Source organism: Taudactylus pleione, unplaced genomic scaffold, assembly GCF_031769625.1.
Source record: "Taudactylus pleione unplaced genomic scaffold, aTauple2 ptg000016l, whole genome shotgun sequence".
In the NCBI taxonomy this organism is placed as follows: Eukaryota; Metazoa; Chordata; class Amphibia; order Anura; family Myobatrachidae; genus Taudactylus; species Taudactylus pleione.
Window position 1 is genome coordinate 1541583 of NW_028284418.1, and position 25964 is coordinate 1567546.

The following is a 25964-nucleotide window of genomic DNA, read 5'->3' on the forward strand; positions in this document are numbered from 1 at the left end:
TCCAGGGGACAAACCAAGAGGCGTCCACAGATGCACAAGAGATAATACTGAGCCGAGGAGAAGGCTGTTGGAGAGCACACAGATGGGAGACAAACAAGGAAGAAACATAAAAAAACAACATGTAAAATAATAGATTGTGAACGGTATTGTGCAAAAGATGTGGCAAACATAAGCTATAATGCTAGGATGGGCATTCATTGAGATGCAATTTACCAGAGGAGAGAAAAATTATAATAAAAGCATTTCTTAATGGAACTACACACACAAGAAAAAAAAATAGACAAGATGATACAGGACAGCACAAAAAGTCTGATCATTTCCATATAACTTATAGTACACAATTTCTAACCTGTGGGTATAATTATGCTTGTGCAGGTGGAGCAGCCCACAGCACATCTCACAGCCCATCCTCTGCAGGGTCAGGGGGTCAGGCGCTGTGGACTCCGTAGCCGCACAGCTCTGCAGATATCCTTTCAGGTCCCCCTGTGCACAAAAACTTGCGTTAGGACTTCTGTCTGAACTCAACATATTACATTTAAATTAGTATGAATTAAAAAGTGACTCAATACTGAACACCTGAGAGCACATTAAATCTACTCCACAGGCAAAGCAGGACATGAGTAACACAGAGTAAAATTATTTTGTTCACTTTTTACCTGCCTGTATATTATGTTTAATATTTTACTTGCAGGATTTAAAAGGCACACTAATCCAACGCCATCCCTTTCAATTAGCCTATACAAAATATTTGTAGATGAATGCAAAAATATTCTCCTTTCTAGTCTTTATAACTTTAATAAATGTTCAGACATTTTAGCTTGCCTCGCGCTGGTGCGGGGTTTCTAGGCGCCCTAGGCAAAACACATTACCGCCCCTAATTCCCTAATACACTCTTCCAATACATTTACAAAAAAACACACTTACATGCTTTCAAAAGTCTATTACAATGGGCTCAGCCATTTTTCATGGAGTGGGCATGAAATACCGGCGGCTGAATCCGGACAGTTCAGGATCCTGTCGCGGACAGGTAAGTCCCCTATTCCTGTCATAACCCTCCATTGTGGTGCTTAACCCTAACCTCCCCAGGGGGAGGGGTGCCTAACCCTAACTTCCCCCCGTTGGTGCTTAACCCTAACCTTAACACTGCCGGGGCTGTGCCTAACCCTAACCACACCTTCAACGGGATGCAGCTCATACTTACCCGGCTCTGGACGTTAGGCAGTCTGGCGGTTGGGGATGCAGACGCCGGTATCCTGATCCCTGTCGGGACATCAGCGTCGGCATTTTGCCAGGCGGTGGGATTCCGGAGTCGGTATATCGACGGTCGGCATCCCGTACGCCGGCATCTCAACTGCATCCAATTTTTCATATACACATCCTGTCTGTAACTGTATTACTGGTTGCAGAACCTAAGCACCCCAATATGCTCCATTAACCTCCACCCCCATCGACCCCATCCTGCACCCAAAAACTAAATCCATTGAACAATTCATCCTCCCAGCACCCATTAAACCATTCATCCTCCTAGCACCCAATAACACATTCATCCCATTAATGTCCCTCTACCAGGAACCCATTTATCCATTCACCACCAGCACCCATTAATCAATTCACCCTATACTCAGCACCCATTCCCATTAAGAATCCATTAATCAAGTCTCCTGCACATAATCCATTAACACATTTGTCCACCCTGTCAGCAATCACTAACCACCCCACCCAGCATCTATTAATCCATTCATGCTCAGCACTTTTTAACCCCCCTTACAGCACCCCTTAACTCCTCCCAATCAGCACCTATTAATTAAATCTCACCACCCATTACCCTCCCACCCAGCACCTATTAATCTATTCAATAACAGCACCCATTAACCCCCCCCACCCAGCACCTATTAATCCATTAACTTTCAGCATCCATTAACCCTCCCACCCAGCACCTATTAATCCTTTCAGTTTCAACATTCATTAACCCCCCCACATTAATCCATGCACCCATTAACCCCCTACCCAGCACCAATTAATACATTCCTCCCCAGCACCCATTAAACAACTCACCTCTCCCCTCAGCAGCCATTAACTCAATCACACACGACAAATACACACTAGACGATATGTTGTTCAATTCGGTGGATCAGAGCGACATATCGGGCACATCGTCTAGTGTGTACCTGCTATGTCGCTGATGATGTGCGCTCCCGCATGCAAGTTCGACAGGCGATATACTTACCGGGGGCCCTGCCGTCGCTCCTGGCATCGGCAAGTGTGTGTGCACTTGCTGATGCCAGCACATCCGTTGGGTCCCTTCGCTAACGAGTTCGTACACACTAGACAGTCTAGTGTGTACCGGCCTTAAAAAGCCATTATAAAGTTCCCTTCTCATTCAGCTCCTCATTATTCCTCTTTTTATAACATGGGGCGGAGCTTGCATAATTGGCTGTGTGAGAGGTAAGGGGAGTAGAGGGTAGGGGACAGGTGCCCAATCTGCAGACTGCTCCTCTGGCAGTCAGTGTCATCAGCCGGGTGCAGCAGGCTACTGCTTCATGTATATATAAATAATATCTGGTGCACTGACAGCCGCGGCTTATAAGATCCAAGGTTATCACCAGCAATAAGCTAGATAAGGCTATCAGAGACATCCTTCAGTTTTGTTCCAGGCAGCCTCAGCAGGGTGTCACCTCAGGTCCCGGAACCCTAGGCAGCTGTCTAGTGGACCAGTCTCTGTACCATAAACCCTTTTTTTTAGTCTTCTTCATGTGTTTCTTAAACCTTCCACAATACAAACACTTTAGGTGTGATCTTTTTTTATAAAAGTTAAGGCATAATTTTGATTGACATTATAGTCAGTGTATGACAGACAAATGAAAGCCATATCTCTAATGCTGGGCATACACTTATAGATAAACTGGCAGTCAGCCCAATAGACATTTTATCTGACACCGAGATGGGGCAGATGTCTGTCAGTCGGCCACGGCTGGGCATACACTGCCCGATGGCAAAATATCGCATCGGACAGGCATGCTGGACTGATAGATTGATATTTTACTCTTGGTCGCCTCGCCACAATTGTATAGTGTATGCCTAGCATTAATTAGCTCATAGTCTATATATGCATAATTATGATACGAACATTTTTACATGTGTTGTGGTTATTTTATCATTATACATACCTTTATACTTTCTTTGAAGATTAAATAACCCACAAAAATATGTTTTTATAGGTTATTTCCATCACTGTCATAACAGTATTGTTTGATCAGAAATCATTCAGATGTTGCCTTTGTGTGAATGCCTACCCCAAATTAATAATCACTGATTTGAAAGCTACACTCGAGAAAAAAAATAGAAAAAGAATGCAGTTTCATTCCGGCAGAATCTTATGGAAGATGTAATTAAAAGGTTTCCCTGCAAACTATTCCCACACAAAACAGAATAATAATAATTTGCATATTATTACCCAGAATTACTAGCTGCTTGACTATTTCTGTGTTTTGTTTTTTAAAATCTGGAAATAGTTCACTTTATAACACGCTATGAAACACGATATTGTCATCAGTACTTTTTTTTTTTTTCAATAATTTTTTTTATTAAAACATTTTCTGTAGACAAAGGTAAATAGAAAAAAAAACAGATATCCAGAGACATTGTACAACAATATAAATTCTGAATACAATGCATTATAACGAAGTGGTGGTGTAGAAATAATTAGAGAACTAATCAATATGGAAGAATGAAAGAGAAAGGAGGAAAGAATGGGTGAAAAGGGGAGAAGAAGGGCGGTACCTGGGGAAGGACCACATGCGGTTCATTAATCCCATGTAAAAAGAATTGAACACATACAGAAGACAATAAAATGGAGCCTGGCGTTACAATTGAATGGGGAGGGGGAGATCTGTCAGTATACTCCTGGTTTCATACCATATTGTGGAGTGAAAACAGTTCCTAAATTTTCGTTTAACAGGTACTGATAATTATAAAGTATCAAAGAAAGATTCCAAGATAGAAAAAAAATTGCAATTGCCTATCCATCCAGTCCATTTTGAACACATAGAACAATTTGCACTTAAACTTTTGTAAATAAGGTGGAGAAGGGGAAATTCATTGTTGTAGAATACAATAGAACAGCGGAGAGTATCAGAATCAGCTTTCAACAACCAGATGACACTAGATTCTGTTGATCATTAATTCAGAAGTTAATGGTCATCTTACTTGCTAATTATATAGGTTGTCACATGCCTAGCTTTCAATCGGATATTCCTAGTATGGCCAACACCACTTAACACGGCATGTGTGCTTCTCCATTATAGCTTTCCAGTGTCCTTCTATCCCCATCCCCCTCATCATTATCCTCCTAGTTTGCGTGCTGCCCACCTCATTCATAATGTTCTTAAACAGCTAGCGGGCAGCAGTGCTGGGGCTCGAGGGGAATTGGGTCAGCAAGAGGAAACGGGGAACTCATCCTAAATTGCACAAGAAGCCAATGTTTGGGTGTGGGCCAAGAAAGCCTCGCAGTTTATTCATGATTACTGGATGACAGATGGGCAAAGACAGGTTATGTTCAGAGAAGAGGGCAGGGTAATTGTTGATTGTTTGTGCACCATTTGAAGAACTTTCCTACTTACTTTAATCAAACAGATGTGTATATAAACACTTAATTTGCAGTACTAGCAATACATGTCACAATTTGTTCACGGTTGTGTTAATTGCTACATGAGCAAATGAATCAGCTATTTAACAAGACACACCTAGATTTTCAGAAACACTACAACGCTCAGGTTACATAAGATGCTAAAGGCTCTCTTTCAGAAGTCAGCTCTTGGCACATTGTTCTGGCGTCATCGTGTGCCTAATGCACTGCACTCACCAGTGGGCAGAACTCCATGACCAGGAGGTAGGGGGTGATCTCAGCACACTGGGCCAGACACTGAAGCAGGTTGGGGTGCTGGAGTACTCTGGGAAGAGACAGAAGGTACAACCATACAATGTGATCTTGCTTCACTATAATCATGGGTGCTACAAAACAACCTACAGTGATCATGGTAATTATGTAAGAAATAAGGCAAGTTTTTCTCAGACCAACATAGCACAGACCAGAACGGATGTACCCCTACATTTTGTAAGATGCAGCAGTCCCCTTTACTCATTTGTACAGTGGAGGACATTTGTGTGTTTGCCAGTCAGTGAGTAAATACACAGACAACCAGTTAAAGAAAAAAAAAGAAAAAAATCACATTTTCATCCATCAGTAACAAAAAAGTAATTATTGAACCCACCCCCTCCTGACACTACAGTACATCGGTAAACAGGGACATAAGATTATGCTTTATTTACAATACTATTTTTGTTTTATTTAAGGACAGGTTTTGATCGGTTATAACAATGTGTCAGCAAAAACAGCACATAAGGAGGATTTGAAGCATTGAGCTAAAGTGATACTTTTGAGGGGAGCTTTATTTAATTTTTGTAGCTCGCGGACAATGTACTACTCTGGGGTAAGGGTCGGTAAACAGCATTGTTTTTCCATAACCTTGAATGTCAGCAGTATATTAAACAGATAACCAGCCATCAGTTGCTGCCTGATCTCTGCCTTTTTTTGGTGAATAGATATATATGTAAATGTCCTTTTTAGCAGTAATATAAGCATCATCACTCTCTTGTTTCTTTAATTTGTTTCATAAATGGCCAAATAAAGTATCACTTCTAGTTAACAGAAGCAGAGATTGCAGAACAGAAGTAAATCACTATAAAGTATGAAATAATTTCACATGTAATTGTAAATTTTGCTTACATGGAGCTTGAAAAAGGAACAAAATCCAAAAATAAATAAAACATCATAAAGTGAGGTATTATTATTCTATATATGATGCCACTTATGCTGGCCATACACGCTGCAATTATCGAGATGATCCGCCTGATATCGGCGGATCGCCGCGATAATTGTAGCGTGGGGGGGGGGCGCCCGAGGGTTAAATATTGTTCGGTCGGGCATGCTGGATTGTCCAGCATGCCCGTCCGATGCGATATTTACCCCGTAACTGTCGGCCGCATCGGGCAGTGTATGCCCAGTGCGGCCGACAGACAGACATTTCCTGTGTTCCTATCTACGGAAGGAACAGGGAAATGTCTCCTCCCCCGGGGGCGGAGCGCAGATGTTGGGCTATACACTGTGAGATTTCTCTCACAGTGTATGCCGCGGACATCTGCGGCTGGCAGCCGGCCAGATAGAATGTCTGTCGGTCTGACAGACATTTTATCTTGCCATGTATGCCCAGCATAAGACGTAACGTGGTACAGGGAAATACAATATAGTCAAACAGACAATGTTAGAAAGAAAATAAAACATTCTGCACAACTATGGGCCTCATTTATCAACGAGTTTTATCATTAACAACGAGTGATAAAACTCGTTGCGTATGATACATGGTGCCCCAGCCAATCAGCTCCCAACTGTCATTATTCAAACAGATGACTGTTGGGAGCTGATTGGCTGGAGCCCCATTAATCATAGGCCACGAGTTTTATCACTCGTTGTTATTGATAAAACGCATTGATAAATGAGATCCTAAGGGGTAAATTTACTAAAGTGAGAGTTTTTAGAAGTGGAGATGTTGCCCATAGCAACCAGATTCTACTTCACATTTAACTAGCACCTTCTAGGAGATAATAGCTAGAATCTGATTGGTTGCTATGGGCAACATCTCCACTTCTAAAAACTCTCACTTTAGTAAATTTACCCCGAAGTGAGTAACAAACAATAAAGAAAAGCAGTTACTGACCCAGAGCCCTGGAAGGGCAGACAGAAAGGATCAGCGCTGCTGACTGGGTATCGCCTTCCCCAAAAGATCAAGTTAAAAGCTGAACCCATCATCCAGCACAGAGCTTTCATGCTTTATGCCAGAGCCAGACTGGGCCTTTATGACAGACTTCACAAACAAACCACACCAGAACGCATATGTGCCTATAGTCTCCATCAGCCTCATTATATAATTGATGTCAACTCATTCAGTGGGCTTTTTGCAGTTGCCTCTCTCCTGGCATCACAGTAAGCCTAGTATACTAAGGCCAGCCGTTGTAGACAAGCCTGACAGAAATTTCTGGTAAACACCACAGATGTCAGTTTGCCAGACAGAATATTGCAGTAAGAGGATTACATTATGGCTTTATATCTGTGTGATGTACTACATGCTATGGCAACATGCTGGGACTTGGAGTTCCACAACTCACTCACAAGCTGATGGCAACATTTCTTCACCTTGGTCTCAAACTAAAGCTGGGTACACATTATACGATTTTGGAAAAAGATGCCAACGACCCAAAACGATCCTGTAAACAGACGATGTTCAGTGCGCACACTGCACAATAATAGTTTAGCTTCAAACGTTTCTCTCTATTTCAAATCATATCGCCGATTTATTGTTTCCATACACAATATGACAGAGGATTGTGCTAAGAGGGTGGAAAATGCTAAGTATAATAATAGGCTGGACTAAACGGGCAATACAGGAAGATGAAGCACAATATTTGCCATTATGGTATTGCTCTTGTATTGTGTAGAAGTTTGGTATACACTCTACTGCTGCACTCAAACATTGATACTGTTGATTCCATCCTGGTTATTATACGGATCGTGAGCCTACAATGTGGTCGCTACAGTGACTTTCTGCAGGCTCAGAAGAGGAGGGATAGAAGTGCCCTTATTAATAGGAGCTGCTGGACCAAGGTCTGGCTACTGAGGAGAGAATCCTTGTCCCATATGCTCCTATTATACCAGATAATAATCCTAATGACTACATTCATTTCCTGAGGATGGATGCCCCCACATTTCAGGAGCTACTGTGACTTGTCACTGCCTACATAGAGAGGGGTGTCTATGGAAGTAAATGACAGGCATTCTTGAACACAGGTGTCTGCACGCACATGGGGGGCATGTAATAGGTCACCCTAAAGGGTAGAAGTATAGTCAAGGAGGATGCTACAGATGTCTGGTGAAGCCATGCCACCAATACTTGGGTACAGGTGTGCTCACTCCTGCCATTAGCAAGGGCTACATCAGAGGATGGCCTTACTCCTGCCATCTGCCGTGAAACTAAACATCCCAGCATGCCCTGTCATGGTACATGTTGCTGTGAAAGGCATGCTGAGTTAAGTAGTTCCACATCAAAAGGGGTGCCACACACTGCCTTCTCCTGTGCTGCCATTACGTTCAATCGTCGTCTGAAGCGCCGAGGAAATCCCCACGTGATATCTGATTTTAATACAAACAACCACAAGGGTGAATTGTCTAGGATAAACTATTGACAGACGTCAGGCACATCTCTGTACACACTGCACTTTATGAACAATGATAAAATGAAGAGACCAACATAGCGCATGCAGCACACACTAACACGGTGACCGAGTCGACGGGTTTTGGACAGACCGTCGAGCCCTGATGCTGAGTACACACTAAACAATTCTCAGACCTACCTGCTAGATATAGCCAAATTGGCCCGAAAATCGCATAGTGTGTTCCGAGCTTTAGGGCCAATATCTAATACTATGCTGCAAAAATCTATTACTTTTGCAACCTAGTAAGACACTGCTTTCTTTAGTCTGACTACACTATATTGTTTTGAAGCCAGAGTTGTTTGCTAGAGGTTATTACATATATACAGTATAGAAAATCAAATGACTGGACTGACACATCAACCTAGAAACACGAAAATCGGGGAGTATATTCCTTCCAGAGCATAGGTGCCCACTAAGAAGGGATTTTTCAAAATTCAACTCCTAAGGGGGTAAAAAGGGCTAAATGTTTCCTCGCCCTGTGCAATGTCCTGCCTGACTGAATTCTGAACTATGCTGCAGCCACAATGAGACAAACCCCAACTGTCACCCCAAGCGCTGCCAAACATCACTGGCAGTTGGTGTGGCTCCCCTGTCTGAATAGTGAGGAAAGATAATTTGTTACTACAGAGGTGAGAGAGGAAAATGTGTTATCACTGCTGTAGTAAGGGAATGTGTTACTACAGGATGAGGAAAGGGAATGTGTTACAACACGGGCGAGGGAGAATGTGTTACTACAGTGGTGAACGAGGATAATGTGTTAATCCAGAAGTAAGGGAGGGGAATAAGTTACTACAGGTGTGAGTGAGGGTAATGTGTTACTACAAGTGTCAGGGAGGGATTGTATTTCTACACAGGTGAGGGAGTGGAATGTCGAATGTGTTACAACATGGGCAAGGGAGGGAAATGCGTTACTACAGATGTGAGGGAGAGGAATGTGTGAAGCAGGGTGATGTCTTACTATAGCAGTGGGGAAGGAGATGCTATACTATATAGGTGAAGGAATAATTTGTTATTAGATTGGTGAGATGGAAATGAAAACAGTAATAGTAACAGTATTTGCACAAGCAAATTTAAATAGCATCTGTTTCTACCAATCTCAATTATGGGTCCCCTGAACTAGCAGTGGATCTCAGGATAGATCATGAAGCCTACCAATTTAAGATTTTTTGCAGTGTGAAATGGTTGAGCAATCTAGGCAATGATGGGTTAAATTTGTGGGTGGTGCAGAGACTACCACACCTACGCAGAAAGTCTGAATTAGTGCATACAGTGAAAATATAGAAGATCAACATGTGTGTCGTGACTAAAAACTATATACTTATAAGAAGGCCATAATAACTATATGCAAAGATTTGATTTCTTGCTATCTAAACTCATTCCTATAGTGATATTTAATTTAAAAGGCCTCAAGATTCCATTTCAATTACTAATGTAAATACAATGTAATTAAAATAAATTAAGTGTTTATACGTAAAGATGGCCACACAAAATGTTTGGAACTCAGACAATTTCAAACAGAATTACATCTTCTGGCACTAATATAGTTATTTCTCCATGGTAACTGAATTTTGAATGGATACAGAGCTTATTGAAACGTGTTGATAAAGTTGATTGATACTCTGCATTGAAAGATCTATTGTTTCTTAAACTCAGTCTTCAGAACCCTATAGCTGGGTACACACTAGGGGCAACGCCGACCTAACGATTAGTAAGTGTTAGTAACACTTACCAATTGTCCGGCCTGACGTCACAACTGGGCGAGCTATTAAGTTTGCCCGTCCAGTTCAGCTGTCACTGCTGGGACACTGCAGCATGTGTACGGGCAGGCCTGCCTAGAGCTGCGGCGAGCCAGGGTAAAGGAGGGCATGGCCTAATCGCGGGAGGCATGGCCACGACCCCTTCGAGGGCAAAAAAAGTTTTGCGACGCTGCGCGCTGGAGAGGGTGGACACTCTGAGCCCCCTCAGCCCAGCACATAACCAGTGGGGAGCGCAATCAGCTATATCGCTCCCCCCACAGGCATAGGAGACTGCTGTGGCTGCTTCACCAGTCTCCCAGTGCAGCCCAGCACATAACCAGTGGGGAGCGCAATCAGCTATATCGCTCCCCCCACAGGCATAGGAGACTGCTGTGGCTGCTTCACAGCAGCCGCGGGCAGTCTCCCAGTGCAGCCCAGCACACAGCAGCATGTGCTGAACTGCTGTGATGAAAGAGGGGGGGGGGGGGGGAGCGTTACGGAACTCGGGCAATTTGTACCCCCCCCCCTTCTTGGCGCCCCTGTGTACGGGCGATCGGCAGGTCGCCTGTACACACCAGCAGATGAAACAATATATATCTGCAAGATATAGCTTCATCTCCTGTGCTGCACAGCAGACGTTGTTCACAGACATATCCACTGTACACACCAGCAGATGCACTATATATCAATGGCTATATCCACCCAGTTGGTGCACACGTGTAATCATTACTAATGGTCATATTTGCACCACAAAAGGTGGTCTGGAAAACATGAACGATTAGTCCAAAGAACAGAGTTCAAGAAAGACTTTTCTTACAACCACCTTTGACTTGGGGCAGATTTTCCATAAGGGCAGGGGTCCAGGATATGGGGGTTATACTTGTGTAGCGGTGTTCATCGTAAAATAAAATTTTGGGTAGACATGTTTGAAAAATCTTTTTTTTATATGCAACATGTTCCACTGTTTGTGGACAATATAAAAGGCTGCTTAGGGGGTGGGTGAGTGTTCTCTGCTTCGGACCTTGAATAGGAAGATATTGAGCAATACAGATGAGTCTCGATTCAAGATTTGAAGGGTAACTAATGTTTTGTAGAGGTACGAACAGAGAAGCATGACGAATGAGGCTACAACAGCACAGGTGGTGTAATGGTTAGCGTTACAGCCTCATAGCAATGAGGTCATGGGTTAAATTCCCACCATGGCCCTAACTGTGTGGAGTTTGTATATTCTCCCTGTGCTTGCGTGGCTTTCCTCCGGGTACTCCAGTTTCCTCCCACACACCAAAAATATACTGGTAGGTTAATTGGTTCCCCACAAAAATGAACACATGTGTGTGCACATGTGGTAGGGAATATAGATTGTAAACTCCACTGATGTGAATATTCTCTCTGTAAAGCGCTGTGGAATATGTGTGTGCTATATAAATAACTGGTAATAATACAACAATTTCTAAATAGAATAACTGACATGTTATAATTTTCTATTTGAACTTTTTGACTCATATCGTAGGCCTTTTTGATGTTAAGCAGTCTAAAAACAAGAGATATGGTAAGAACTTACCTTTGTTATCTCTGTTTCTACGAAGTCCATAGGGTCCACAGGGTTGACCTTGGGGTATAGGTTGGGAACCAAATCCGGGCACCACGCAGTTAAAGCTTTTAGCTCCCAGGATGCACTTGGGTCCACTCTCCCTATAACCCCGCCCCCCAGCCAGAGGCACCTCAGATTGTAAGTAGCCAAAGGCCGGAGGAGGAGAGAAAAAGAGAGAGAAAACTGGAACACTCTAGAACCATACTCACAGAAAAGGAGACGGGAAGCCGGTGACCAGTAACACAGCCCATATGAAGCCAGGTGCGTCAGGGCGGGCGCCCTGTGGACCCTATGGACTTCGTAGAAACAGAGATAACAAAGGTAAGTTCTTACCATATCTCTTGTTTTCTACTTCAGGGTCCATAGGGGGTCCACAGGGTTGACCTTGGGGATGTCCCAAAGCAGTTCAACCAAGGGTGGGGACGCTCCTGTGCTGAGAGGAGAATCCGTCGCCAAAAAGGAAGCATCCTGAGAGGCAAAGGAAACCAATGCCTAGAACCTTAAAAAGGTATGGACAGAAGACCACGTGGACACCTAGTAAGGCAAAACAGCCGAGGCGCCACGACGAGCCGCCCACGAGGGTTACACGGCCCGAGAAAAAAACAAGCCTCAACGACAGAAATGCCCACCCATGGGTAGGCCCCTGAGGAAGACATACGAGGCCATCCAGTCAACATTTCATTATAGGCCGGCCATCGTTTCCTGTTAAAACCAGAAACCGCAGACCACCAATAAGGAGTCCGCTTACCATAAGGAACTTGAACGGATCACATAAAGCCAAAGAGGCCGGACCACAGTCCATGAGGCCACAACAGCCGAGAGGACTGGGAACTGAATGGCCATACCATAAGTTCCAGAATAATATGGAACCTAAAAACCACTTTAAGAAGAAACACAGGGCGAGAGCAACTCACACCCTGACATGATGCCCTCCAGAAGAGGGAGCCACATGAGAACGCTCCCCATTCAGACACTCTCCTGGTTGATTTAAACACCCTGAGAGAGAGAGAGAGAGCTTAAACAATAGACCATGTAATGGCTATCACAACCAGCGGTTCCATGGACTGTCCCCGGAGGGAACAAAGAACCACTACTAACTCCCCAGGAGTCCCTAGGGAGGATAAGTGGAGACATAATCCAGAAAACACTCCAAAGGATGAACTGGATACCAGAGCGGAGCAATTCCATATCTTAACCATACCGACAGTGTAGAGATCCGCACTGTCAGGAAGGCCAGGCCAAGGGTGAAACCCAAGCCAGCTGGAAGGAATGCCAGAATATCTGGAAATCCTGGACACCGGAGGATCGTATCGACAGGTACGATACCATAAGAATTATGTATGCCACAGTCCGTGGCAGATCCCAGCAAAGTCTGGCCTATCTGCTCTAAACATCTCAATGAAGACAGAGCCAGGGAAGCCCGAGGACCACAGTAGGGGCGCAGTTAAAGACAAGCGATCCAGATCCAGGGAAAAACAAGGACCCTGAGACAACAGGTCCAGATAGTGAAGCAGTAGGAACGGAGCATCGAGGAGGAGACTCCGAAAATCTTAGTACCAGTGATGTCTGGGACGACCTGGAGCCCCCAGAAGGAAAGCCCCTCCGTCTCGAATTAAACTTCCGAAGACCTCGAGGAAGAAGGGAGACCGGAGGACACAGGTACACAAAGTGGAAGGACCACTTCACTGACAAAGAGTCACTGAAGGTAGCTTCAGTACTCCTAGAGCTGGACTGTAACACCGGTAATGTGTGATCGAGTCAGAAGGCCATGGGGATCAATCCCCTCAGGGAGGCCCCCTCTGCTCACCAGGAGTTGAAACCTCTCTTGGAGAAGAGACTAGTCCCCGGGATGCACGCCGTGACGGCTGAGGAAGCCCGCTTCCCAATGGAGAGCTCCGGGAATAAACACCGCAGAGTTGGCCAGGAGAAGACCCTTGGACTATGTCAGAATGGGTGACATTCCTAACATTGCCACCCAACTACCAGTGTTGCCTAGATGGAAGCCACTGTTGTGACACTGTCGGACTGAACCTATTCAGGTTAACCGTGACAAATGGGTTAGGCCAGAGTGAAAGTCCAAGACAGCTTAAAGTATCAACAAGGTAAGTGGCAGGGCAGAAGCGACAGACGTCCAACTGCCCCGAAATGAATGCGGACCAGACACTGTCTTTAGCAAAGAACACCCTGGACGAGATGGCCATAGCCACCCGGACAGAGACCAACTCGCCTCCGTAGAAAGTATCATCGTTCGAACAGTGATCCGATGGAAAAAACTCGATCCATCTGGAGGGGAGTCAATTATGGCAAGGCCTGGAATGGAACTGAGCACATTCCACCCTACCAAAAGGTAGACACTCTGGTAGACCGCGCATCACAAAGAGTAATGACATATGTCGACTGCGTAGATATCCGCACCCTCGAAGTTGAAGAGTGGAGATCTTGTCTTACGCCAGAAAAATTCTCAGATTCTGAGAATCCAGCATTGCTCCCAGATGAAGAAAACCCTGTGAGGGATGCAGGGAGGACTTTTCTGTGACGAGAAGAAGCCCCGGTTATCCTGACCTGGCGGTAAAGTACCTTGGTGATCCTGCTAAAAGTAGGAGACCGTCCAGAGAAAGGAGCATTCGGATACACTGAACAGGTGAACTGTCAGAAAATCCATAAAGCTGGTAAACCCCGGTGGAGTTGAGGACAGCCCCAAAAGGCAGAGCCCGAAACTTACAAGTGTTGCTGTGGCACAGCAAACCTGAACCCATGCTGATGAGAGGGCTCTGTATGTACCCGTAGGTACGTATCCTGAATACTCGGATATACCATAAAATCCCCAGGTTCCAAACATCGGATGATGGAGCATGGACGATTCCACCTGAGTCAAGGCACCGTTGGAATCTGATTCAGGGATTTGAGACAGAGTATAGGCAAAGGAGGACCAGTCGGTCACCGCCCCAAAAAGAAAGTAGAACAACCAGTCCCTCACTGAGATAGTGAGGTTGGCCGAAATAGCTCTGCTTACCACAAAGACTGTATAGCTTTCTGGGATTGTAAGGCCCTGATCAGTTCTGAAGAAGGGCCCGTGTACCAATGCCTGTGAGGAGGCTGCATGAGCAATGAGAGGCCGTTGAGAATCAGTACCTCACTCTGGAAATTCCCCAGATGTAGACCTGTCCCGTCAGGCTGAGGGTATATCCTCAGGTGTAGAAACAGGGTCGTCCGGAAGTCCAGGACTGCTCGGTACTGGATATGGTGGCCCCCGTGGAGGCCGACAGCCTAGGAAAAAACAGGCCTTTAGGCTGACCCTGAGGACAAAAAGACTTAACAGAGTTAGTCCGAATGTAGTGGGAGTAGCTAAAGACGGTATCTCCCCATTAGTGATACTGCCAATGATGCAACGATCTTGTCAAGGTCAGGACCAAACAAGAACTTCCCCCTGGAAGGAGTGTGCACCTCTGCTTTCCCATAACGCAGCCATAGGGTACTGCGGCGGATACAGATGCCGCCGAAACCCTGAAAGTTAGAAGACCGGCATCCCATGAGGTAATCCCACATATGACCACTGCATATTTTGTGAGCGGCAAAAAGATATTTGAACCTCAGACGTGTTGGAGGGGAAAAACGTCACAAAAGCATCACCATGCGATGGCCATGGTAGGACGGGCAACAGGCCCTGAAAACGAGTACATTGATTTCAGGCAAAGTTACCACCTACGGATCCGTAAAATCCGTCCAGGCCGGGATGGGAGGCGTATTAATGCCTGTAACCCGATGATTAACATACAAATCCATCCCAGAAGGGGATTTCCATTACTTGTGAGGACCCTCAGGGAATGGGAAACAGGAGGCCTTTGTGACTCCTCGTATCTGGGGACAGCCAGACTCCCGCTATGAGATCCACCCGCTGGGCAGAAAACGGGAGATGTATGATACAGGTGCAGGATCGACATTCTCTATATCCAGAATGAGCCTGGCTACCAGCCCCAAAGCAGGGATAATAATACTTGAGATCGGCTCCCCCCCATGTGAGAGGGAAAGAGCCGAATATACCATCCAGTTCACGGCAGAGCCACTGGTCAGTAACCACAGGGCGTATATCACGCCAATTAGTATTTCGTATAAAACGACATCCACCAGGGTGGCCGTTGTGGTAATCCCTGCAAGGGGAATGACAGACCGATGTGGTATCGGAGGTAATTCATGTACTGTGAAAAACCCCGGCAGGGAGCGATAGTCTGTGACACAGGGGTAAATTGCAAGAAATTGCGAGATACCCCGAGTTCAAAAGGGCAGTATGGTGAAGTAACTCCAAGCGAGTGACGACAATGGGGCCCGCCCGGCGATCCTCAAAGGAGAGGATCCTGAGAAACAACGCCCTTTAAGGGGGTCGTGCAAGGGGCCCGGCACCAGATGGTGCCGCATACGTAAACCTTTCTGAGTTAAAATCCTCCGCACTAATTCCTGCAGGCTATGACTTGCAGGATAGCAATAATGGGTGCAGTATCGTGTGCAATCTCCTGGTCAGATATATCTGACTATCTTGACGGAAATATTAAGCAGCGCCATACCGGTCCTGACTGACGCTAAGATTAGCTGCAGGAACCCATTATCAGCGTACGCAACTCACAGTTCCATCTAAAATATGGCAACGTGCAGCACGCAACAGTATGTGACAAACCTCACAGATATTAACAAATATATATATGTGAGGTCTCAGAACCACCCCAGGTACACCTGTATTAGGGCAGATAAAAAAAAGGGATAGATATACACTGACAGGTGAGAGAAAAAGCAGACAGTCAGCACTAGCATAAGTCACATACAATGCAGAAAAATATATATACATACATAAGCATGACATATAATATACTGCACAATGTCGCTACATTCAACTGCCCAGATTCAGTGTCTGGGAAGGCTATAGCGCTGTGTACACTCACCCAAAATGGCCAGGTACGCAGGGGGACTGGGCTCACTGACATCCTAAGAGTTCTGCAGCACCACAGAGAGAAAATGGCCGCTGGAGACCTCAGAAGAAGCGTGGCCCGCGGCGGAAGCAGCTCAGCGACGCCAGACTGTATTATTGAAAGGCGCGCTGAGCTGAGGGGAGGAGCCGCTAGACAGGGAAGGCTTCCTCCCCTGGCTAGCAATTAACCCCCCGGGATGCCGGCTCCCGCTGCCGCTATAATCCCTGGTGGGCTGTGGACACGCGGGGTATGCCTCCATGGAGGGGGAGCCCGCCGCCACCGCTAGCGCCTCCGGTCTGTCCCCAGAGACCGGAGGCATAAGGCTGCATGTACACGCGGGTCACCGCAAGCGGTGACCACGCGACTTACCTGTCCCCGTCGATCCGGCAGCAGCCCAGGGATTCCTCCAGAGCCCGGCTAGTACAGACTCTGGGGTCCCGCTGCGATCCCCAGATCTGTACTGGCGTCGCAGCGCAGGCGGGGTGTAGGAGCGGCAGCTCAGACGTCCATTGGACAGTCTGATGCTGCCGCTCTGAAGAGTAGTAAAAAAATAATAAAACAAAACTCTTTTAAGCTTAGAGGCTGCTAAGCAGCCCCCCTGCAGTAACGGTGACCCGACTCCGGCCGGGCACCAACTTAAACTGAGGTGCCTCTGGCTGGGGGGCGGGGTTATAGGGAGAGTGGACCCAAGTGCATCCTGGGAGCTAAAAGCTTTAACTGCGTGGTGCCCGGATTTGGTTCCCAACCTATACCCCAAGGTCAACCCTGTGGACCCCCTATGGACCCTGAAGTAGAAAGAGTGAATTCCAAATCATTCACATTAAAAAGATGTAATTAATCTTTAACAGTTGACCTACAGAAGACTTATCGATGAATGGCTGCATTAGAACCCATTGCTAAATAAATCCTTCAAGTTGGATCTGTCATAAATCAGATTTTTTCACCCTTTGATTCTAGATCACACTTCTTTGAGGGTACGGTGTCCACAGGATTTCTTAAGTAGTTATGGATAACTGACTCCTGTTTAGCCTAGTAATTTGTGATCTTCTGCACTCAGTGTGAGACTCTCACTACAGGTGCTGACTGTTAGTGCCAGGAGCCCTCTGATAACAGGCCACCCAGGCAATTGCCTCAAGAACTGCGTTATTTCTCAGATCTCCAGTATCTCTATCACTAAGGAAATTAGACCCAGGCTGCCATTGGAATTATGACCATGATCAGTTCCTGTGTTGACGGAGGTGGGAGGGCTGAGGAGACAGTTATAATGTCTATTAAATATTGGACCTCCCCTGAGTATAGTCCATGGATGTTTAAACACATTGGGTTGTGTTGACTAACATCGCATTTAGGTGTTCAAGTTGCAGTGAAATACAAAACCCAATGATCTGCATGGTGCAACTTCCTATCTATTCAATAAAGAGCTTTTGAGTCACATACATAGTATGACTGGCATGTGATAGAAATCAGTGTGTTTGAGCTCCTTAAAAGAGAAAACAGCGTCATCAAGAAAAACACTTTTTAAATTGTGAGCTGACAAATTAAAGTGACATGTTCAGGATGTTCCACCCTTACTTTTGTCAAATGTCACAACATATTTTTTTATTATAAGTATAGAATACAATATCTTATACCCGAGGACAAATTAGGCCACTCCCAGGGATGGACTGGGACAGAAAATCAACCCAGGAAATATCAGCCCTAATGGAGGCGGGGTCTGTTGAGGGGGTGGGGTCTGAGAAGGGGGGCTGGATACTTCCACCTTATAGGACCTGATTCTGAGTTGGGTGCAGTTGTGTCCTTCCTTGCATGTTTTGCTGCAGTTGCATCTGTGACTTCATGCTAATGCCGCTACAAAGCCCTTCCCTGGTGTACAAGCGTGCATCGGAATGCGAGGTGCAGATCATCCATCTAAGAGCCGTATTCAGTTTGAGCGGACCCGCGATACTTTTCCGCCTCCCGGACTTTTCGCCTACATCGCGTGTTTTGCAGGCGGAAAAGTATAGCGCGCGTATCCACGTATTCAATTTGATAGTACGCGAAAATGGGACGCGGCGAAACTTAAACAAGCAGAAAGTCCTGTCAGTTTTGGGAAAATCAGCCTGACACCCCCCAAAAGATGTTCTGACATGGGGGTTAGCTATGGTTACCCCTGATTTGGCTTGCTGACGGTATTTGGTGTTTTTAAACTGGCTCAATAGCTGCTAAATAGCGCTTTTGTATAAGTGGTGCAGAATAGTATTCTGGAGGTTTTTTTGCAGAAAATAACTTATCCCAGCAAATTTGGGGTACTTGAAAATGGGGGCCAGCATATTTTACAGTTGCTAAAGTTAAGTTAAAAAAATCATGAAAATCCAACTACCACAAGCCCCTGCAAAGAATAAAACACCTGGGGCATACTTGGGGACCCCCCCCAGAGTCTAGTTCGCTAGTTTTTAACTTTGCCCCCCAACATTATTTTTTTTCGCCTCCAAATTCAAAGTGATTTTTTTTGGGTGGTCTAAAGGATTTTTATTATTATTTTTTGATGCAGTTTACCTTTGGGAGACTGTCTGAAGGCTGCACGGGGGTTCCCACAACGCTGCACCCCAAAACCCCAATTCTGCACTTTTTTCCGCCTGCTATTCATAGGCAAAACTTTTACGCCTATTACATTGCATTGACTTTCCGCCTAGGTGGAAAGTCTTTCAAGTTGAATACGGCGATACTTTTCCGCCTGGCGAAATTACGTCATCGGCTAAACTTTTCCGCGGATTCCGGTTTTTCGCCTCAAATTGAATACGGGCCTAATAATGACCTTCAATGTTAGCGAGACAGAGTCTCTGTACGCTACCACTTTCAGCAACACGCACTCCAATGACACATCCATACTACACTACATCTGCGTCTGATTAGCCAACTTACTGTAACCACCCAGGAACGCCCAACACTTTTCTAATACACTTCTTTGTGCCTGTGGCTGAATCTGTACTGTTACTATGGACCTGATTCAGAGTTGTACGCTATGCACACTGTGTGTTTGGACGCAGCTGCTGTGTGCAAGTATTATTATGCTAATGCTGTAGGAGGCATCTGAGGACAAAAGACGCTTCCTGCCAGCATCGTAGGTCCGATTATCCCGAAAAGATTGCAGCATCGGCCAACTGAGTAAGCCTAAAGCTACCCAAAATGGCCGCCTCATCTGCACTGCCGAGACCAGGAAATCTGCGTCAGAAGACTCAGACACTGGCCTTGGCACTCCCAGAAAACAAGACGGCACTCCCCATTAACGGGAACACTGCCCAGCACCACTTCCTCCCTCTAATGGCAGGCTGCGGCTCAGGGGGCAATGAATGCGATTTGCAGTAAACACCCACTATCAGACTTGTATGCAAACCATAGGAGAGAGCCAGGGGCTGTGTTAAGCAACTGATGGGAAGCATGGGGCTGGCCCTGCAGAAACTGTATCGTGCTCCTGGTGGCCCAATCCGCCCCCGGGCCACACCCAACCTATCCCCTGATTAAGTAATTCCCTTTTATCATCAGACTACACAGTCTTCTCCAGCAGGTTATGTGCATTATGACCTTTAGATTACAAGACTTCAGTCCCAAATTTTGAAGATCACTTTGAATAATATAAATTTAGAATAGAAAGGCTCCGCAGTAACCTTTAACTTTCTGAACATATGGACAAAGGGGCCTATTCATCAAATAATGTTTGCAGGAAATTCCCAAAAAGAGATTTTCGAGGGGATACCCACAAATATTAAATATCCCCCGAATGTACCATGGAGGTACTGCAGCATATATCTCCATATCTGGCAGCAGCCGCAGACCCCATAGGTTTCTGTCAGATTTACCAAGCTTCGTAATGCAAAGCATTCTGGAGCCTGGCCCCTGCAGGGTTGTATCAATTCACAATAAAGTACCGGGAGAAGGTTCCTCCGCAACCCTCCCCGGCAATGGCCACCGCACATGCACAGGAGTCCTGATAGAGGAGTGAAGTGACCGCTGATGCGTCACTTCCCTCCGAAATTCATCTTTTCGCAGCCTGTCCCTGCATGTGAATGTTATTATATACGGTCGGCATTACAATTCTTATTACTGCAAATAACATCGATTAGAAATTACAATTACAGGGTCTGAAACTCCATAATTGATAAATATGCCCCAAAATGTTTTGACTTAATAGATTGTTTCAAGTGCGTGTTGTCCACACCATCCCTGTCTTTAATGGCACCGGTGGACATGACGAGGTTAAAACAGGTAAAACATGAGATTGTGATTATTATAACTCACCTGTAGGACTGAGTCTCCTCCAGGAACAGCATCTGCTCCTGAACACTGGCACTGACTTTAAGCTCCTTTACCACAACTTGGGTACTGGTGAGTCCAGAGTTCACCTCCCCCAGCAGCACCTAAGGAACCACAGAATAAAGGAAAAACATTAGTTAGAAGCAAGATCTATGTTCAAGCCTAATTTACTGCTATTAGTGTCAGCTGCTAAAAGGTTTCTGGTATTAGAGTCATTCTTATTGTTAAACAAAATTAATAAGACTTGCATTATGGGGCTTTGGGATGTAAGTTACGGTTGGCAAACTGGTGTTTGTGATGCATTGTATTTCTGTTAAATTTAATATTTTCAATCTGTTGTCTTTATGCTGAAAATAAAGCATATTTACTAATTAATTTTGATGATTAATAAAAAAAAAACCACTAATCGTTTCGTCTCTCAGGTACTTTACCTGTAATACAAAGAAAAACCTGCAGAGGGCACCAAAGAATGCTCACCTTGCCAAACCATCCATGGCCAATTTCCTTCAAGTACAACAAGCTCTGTCTTCCCAAGTCTGTAGATTTGTGAAGTTGAACTGGAAAAAAAAAACCACAGTACAGTACAAACAGATTATTATTAACTATTTGAAAATAAAACAAAACTTATGTAAAATCAGACCATTTATGGACATATCGGCCAGAATATTTAGATTTTTTTTTGTTTAATTTTTACTTTGTTTTGCTTTACAGGTGTAGTCTAAACAGCAGAGGTCCACACTATTTGTACCAATTGCAGTGATAAAAATGTTTTTTTTTTTTTTTTTTACGTCAATGGTTTTTGATAAAAGGTATACACACTTCGGTCACTAAATATTCAACAAAGATTTCCGGTTAGAGTTATGTGTGAAATGCTTGTAAAAAGCCTGAAACAGTGGAACATATAATTGCAGCGGTGACAGTTATACTAGCTATTATTCTAAATAAAGTACACTTTATTTGTATTATTTTATATTTGTTAATACAAGCACATTTGGGAACCTTCATCAGACAATGTGGAAAGAAAGAGGGTTTCGATCCAAAAGGGGAGCACTGTGGAGGAATGGGCCACTCATGGTGATCACTCAGCCAACTGGGCAGCTTGCCCATGAAGTGCATTAAGCATTAAACATTAAGGGCTTGATGCAAAGTTGGACAAATTGACCATACTTGTGTATGGTCGGCTACGTAGCATGCATAGGGTGAAAACGCCCAAGATATCATACACCAACAGGCTAGTTTCAACTCTGCATCAGTCCCATAAAACGCAGTTTATATCTGGCCTCTAAGACGAGGCAGCTCAGATGTCATAGTGGTGAGTAAAGTCATTTTAAGTTCAAACAACTCAGATCAGACCTATGCAGTAGCCTCCTCAGGCTATGAGCACCCACACATTGTGGTTTTGTGGCTAAAGAACAGTGGTGTACCGAGGGGGTGCGTGTAGGGCACCTTAGCCTGGGTGCCATCTGACAGGCTTGTCCAGCGCTGGGATCAAGTGTTGACCTAGGCGGTACACCTGTCAAACTTTAACACAGTGAGCTCAGGGAGGACAGAAACCTGCAGTGGAGTAGATGGGTTATCAAATGTTGATCCCAGCGTCTGAAATCCTGCAGTCAGGTGAGATATGTCCCTGCCAGTGACACTTCTCACCTGACTTTTCCCAGCAGCTAGTGACATTTGGAGTCAATCGCGAGACAATTACTGCTCATTGACTGGCAGCCAATGGAAAGAGGCTGGGGCAAGCCAAACATGGCTCGCTGTGTCATGGCTGGCTCTGCCCACAGTGTCTGAAGCCTTAGTTCGGCGGTCGCAGAAGAGGCCAGAAGATGCCGGGCTCAAGAGAAAAAAAAACTCAGTCGGCGGCACTGCTGGCACAGAGAGTGCTGCAGTGGTCGGAGAGTAAGAAAGCCAACTTAGCTCCCCACTGCAGCCTCTCCCACCAGACAGGTAATGAGGCCTTCCCACCGTGAATCCCTCCCTAGACCACGAGGTTGTTGGGCACTAGGCCGTGGGGGTAATCAGGCCTTATGCGGGGGAGCCAGGGCTGGTGCAAGGGATCTTGGCACCCTAGGCATTTCTTCAACCTTGCGGCCCCCCCCCCACACACTCGGATAGCTACACAAGCCCTTATGCAGTGCCCCCAGTAGTGCCCCCCAGTAGTGGTCCCCCTATGCAGTGCCCCAGGTAGTGGTGCCCCTTATATAGTGCCCCTGGTAGTAGTCTCTCCAGTGAAGTGCCTCCAGTAGTAGTGCCTCCAGTAGTAGTCCCCAGCAGTAGTCCCCCCAGCAATGCCCCCAGTAGTAGTCCTCCCATCAGTGCCCCCAGTGGTAGCCCCACCCCAGCAGTGTCCCCAGTGGTAGTCCCCCCCCAGCAGTGTCCCCAGTAGTAGTCCGTCCGTCCCCCAGCAGTGATCCCAGGGCCAGACAGACACACACATTAAAAAAAAAAAAAAAAACAACCTTCACTTAGCTTAATCCTCACTCCGGCATCCGCTCCTACGTCCCCCCAGGGCCGGCCTGCTCTGCAAGATGGGATAGATGTCATGACGTCTCTCCCATCACCCACTGCGGGAGCCGGATAATGGAGCTCATGAGTGAGCTCCAGCCCGGCTCCGGCAGTGGGTGCAGCAGCCGATGAGTCTGTCTGACTCTCTTCGGCTGCTAAAACAAACACACAGCTGCCTTCGCCGGCGGCTGTGTGTTTGTTACTAGTACGCACTACACATTATTCCAGAGGTGCCCTGCAGTGGCCGGCGCTCTTAGGCAGCTGCCTAAGTTTGGCCCTGGGGGGAGCACCATTTATTTCAGCTTGCCTTGGGCGTTAAACTCCCTAGTTATACCCCTGCTATAGAATATAAAGCATCCCATTAGTATATTACACAATCCTTAAACTAGGTACAGTACCTAGCTTAAGAATTTTTGACAGCTGAAAGAATCTAGAGAACATCAGATTTCCTGTATACACACTACACAATTATCGTTCCTACAAGAGCAATAAAGATTGTTTAGGTGATGTTTTTTACATGCAGCTTGTCAATGTTTGTACACACTTCATTTGCTCATCATGCCTGACTATTGTCGAGCAGCACTCCTGATCTTGTGAGCTGATCTGTCAGATATATGTCGACTCCTTATGCGGTGTACTTACTTAGCAATAATCAGACTGACCAGCTGAGAATTGGCTGATGGGCCCGATTACTGCACGGTATGTACCTAGCTTTACTCATTCAAGAATTAGTGGTTGTACAACAGTGCTAACAAATCACAGTCTATAATAACATTGATGCATATAACCTAACTTAAGCTTGGGCAACCTATGATCCACCAACTGCTGCGGAAATACAATTCCCAGACAGGACATTCTGAGAAGTATGGTTCCAAAACATCTGATGTGCTAAATGCTGTCTTCCTCTTATCCAATCAAACATAAATGCTGTCACATAATGTATGAATACAATTTGAAAAATACATTATTTGGACTTGTATATGATAATCTCATACTCTCAGGGAGGCGATGCATAAAGGATTTCAAGGCATAAAAAGATTACAGGTCTGGGTGCTAAGTAATTATGCCAAACACCCTACACTTTGACACACTATGTCTCCAACTTCTCTGTGTGACATTTTAGCTCCCTCTCTGCTCCCACGCTTGCCTTCCTACCACCTTGCCCTAGAATTCCAGGAGTGCATTCCAAACCACACCAGCAACAAACAGTGGCATTGTGTATAGCCTGGCACAGCCCGACACTCCTTCTTCTGATGCTGGACACTGGGGTCATTCTGTATGACATCAGCGCAAATATAGAGAGGACCAGGCTGTGTGACAAAGCTCCTTTGTGTGCTAAGAGATCTACTCTTTGACAGCTTGTTATAATTCCTTTGTGAGTTGCTTCACCCCCTTATTTTGTGGTTTTTTTCAAAAAAATAAATACAAATAAATTAAATTCCTAGTTAAGATTCCAGTCCCACTCACTCCTGTTTACACATAGGAAATTACACACAGCTACCAGCATTGTCTAGGCTGAGCCCACCATATAACAGAATGAAGGCACCATCTCCAACTTGCATGGCCCAATGTTTTCCACCCACACAATAACACTGCCACATTCACATACCAGTAATTGTACACAGACAGTGTATGAGATATGCTATAAAAAAATGCAGATTGTAAGCTGGAAGGTATCATAGGACATTGAGTCTTTATCTTGTTTCCACCAAAAACGTTCCAGGTCCTATCCTATAAAATCACTTATTAGAACATAGTCCAGAATACCTCATTTATCAATAAATTTGTGTTTGTGTGCTTTGTAAATAATGTGTGTATATATAAAAATATATATTTTCATAAAAGCAGATTTTTTGTTCCATTTGATCATGTAATGTCACACGTGAAAATCATAAAGAGGTCAGATTTTGCTATAAATAAGCACAACACATGTGCCGTTAGAATTTGAACAAGGTAGTTACTGAAGTCATATTTCCATCCGTTGAAGCCTAGCCAGAATTCTTAAGACAGGTATTTCGTGCATGAGTATAGAAATGATATCGCACCTAGATTATATTTTTTTTACATGTTTGATAATTGCTAGATTATAGTTATTATTTTGCTGTGATACATTTTCTCTCATATACAATTTTACCATTTTCTCACCTACATAAAAAGCATTTACACCCCTTTGGCACATTGTTTACTCAAATCGTGCCCTCCTGCAAACAAATAAATCATGCAATATCGGTCCAAGTATTTCATGACACACCTGAGGATAATTATAGAAACTAGTGCAGTGTTAGCTGGTGCTATACATCAGAAAACAGTTTTACAGAACAGTTTTTGCACACATACCTGTGTATAGGTTTTCCCATGGTGGAGACACTGACAGTGGTTTAGCCAGTTGTTCTATGCCATTACGTTTACTGGCTCTAATTTAGCCAAATATTCAGTGCCAATTTATCTATTTATCCTGTAATTATTCTTATTATAGAAATGTGTACCCTCCACAGAACTAACGATGTGGGAGTTTTTTGGCCACAGAATACCATCTTGGATATTGGGGCAAGCACAATCTTG

The 25964-nt window shown here is 45.0% G+C and overlaps 1 protein-coding gene across 5 annotated transcripts in view; it reads right to left on the reverse strand.

The window, feature by feature from the left end:
- The window catches only part of LMTK1 (lemur tail kinase 1), a 126066-nt gene that overhangs the window by 36208 nt on the left and 63894 nt on the right, over window positions 1-25964 (reverse strand). For all 5 annotated transcript variants that reach the window (XM_088474247.1, XM_088474253.1, XM_088474265.1 and 2 more), the window contains 4 exons: window positions 21378-21457; window positions 20886-21004; window positions 4862-4949; window positions 350-483 (listed from right to left, as the gene is read on the reverse strand). In XM_088474247.1, the coding sequence (XP_088330373.1) occupies window positions 350-483; window positions 4862-4949; window positions 20886-21004; window positions 21378-21457 (421 nt within the window). The remainder of the gene's footprint in view (window positions 1-349; window positions 484-4861; window positions 4950-20885; window positions 21005-21377; window positions 21458-25964) is intronic.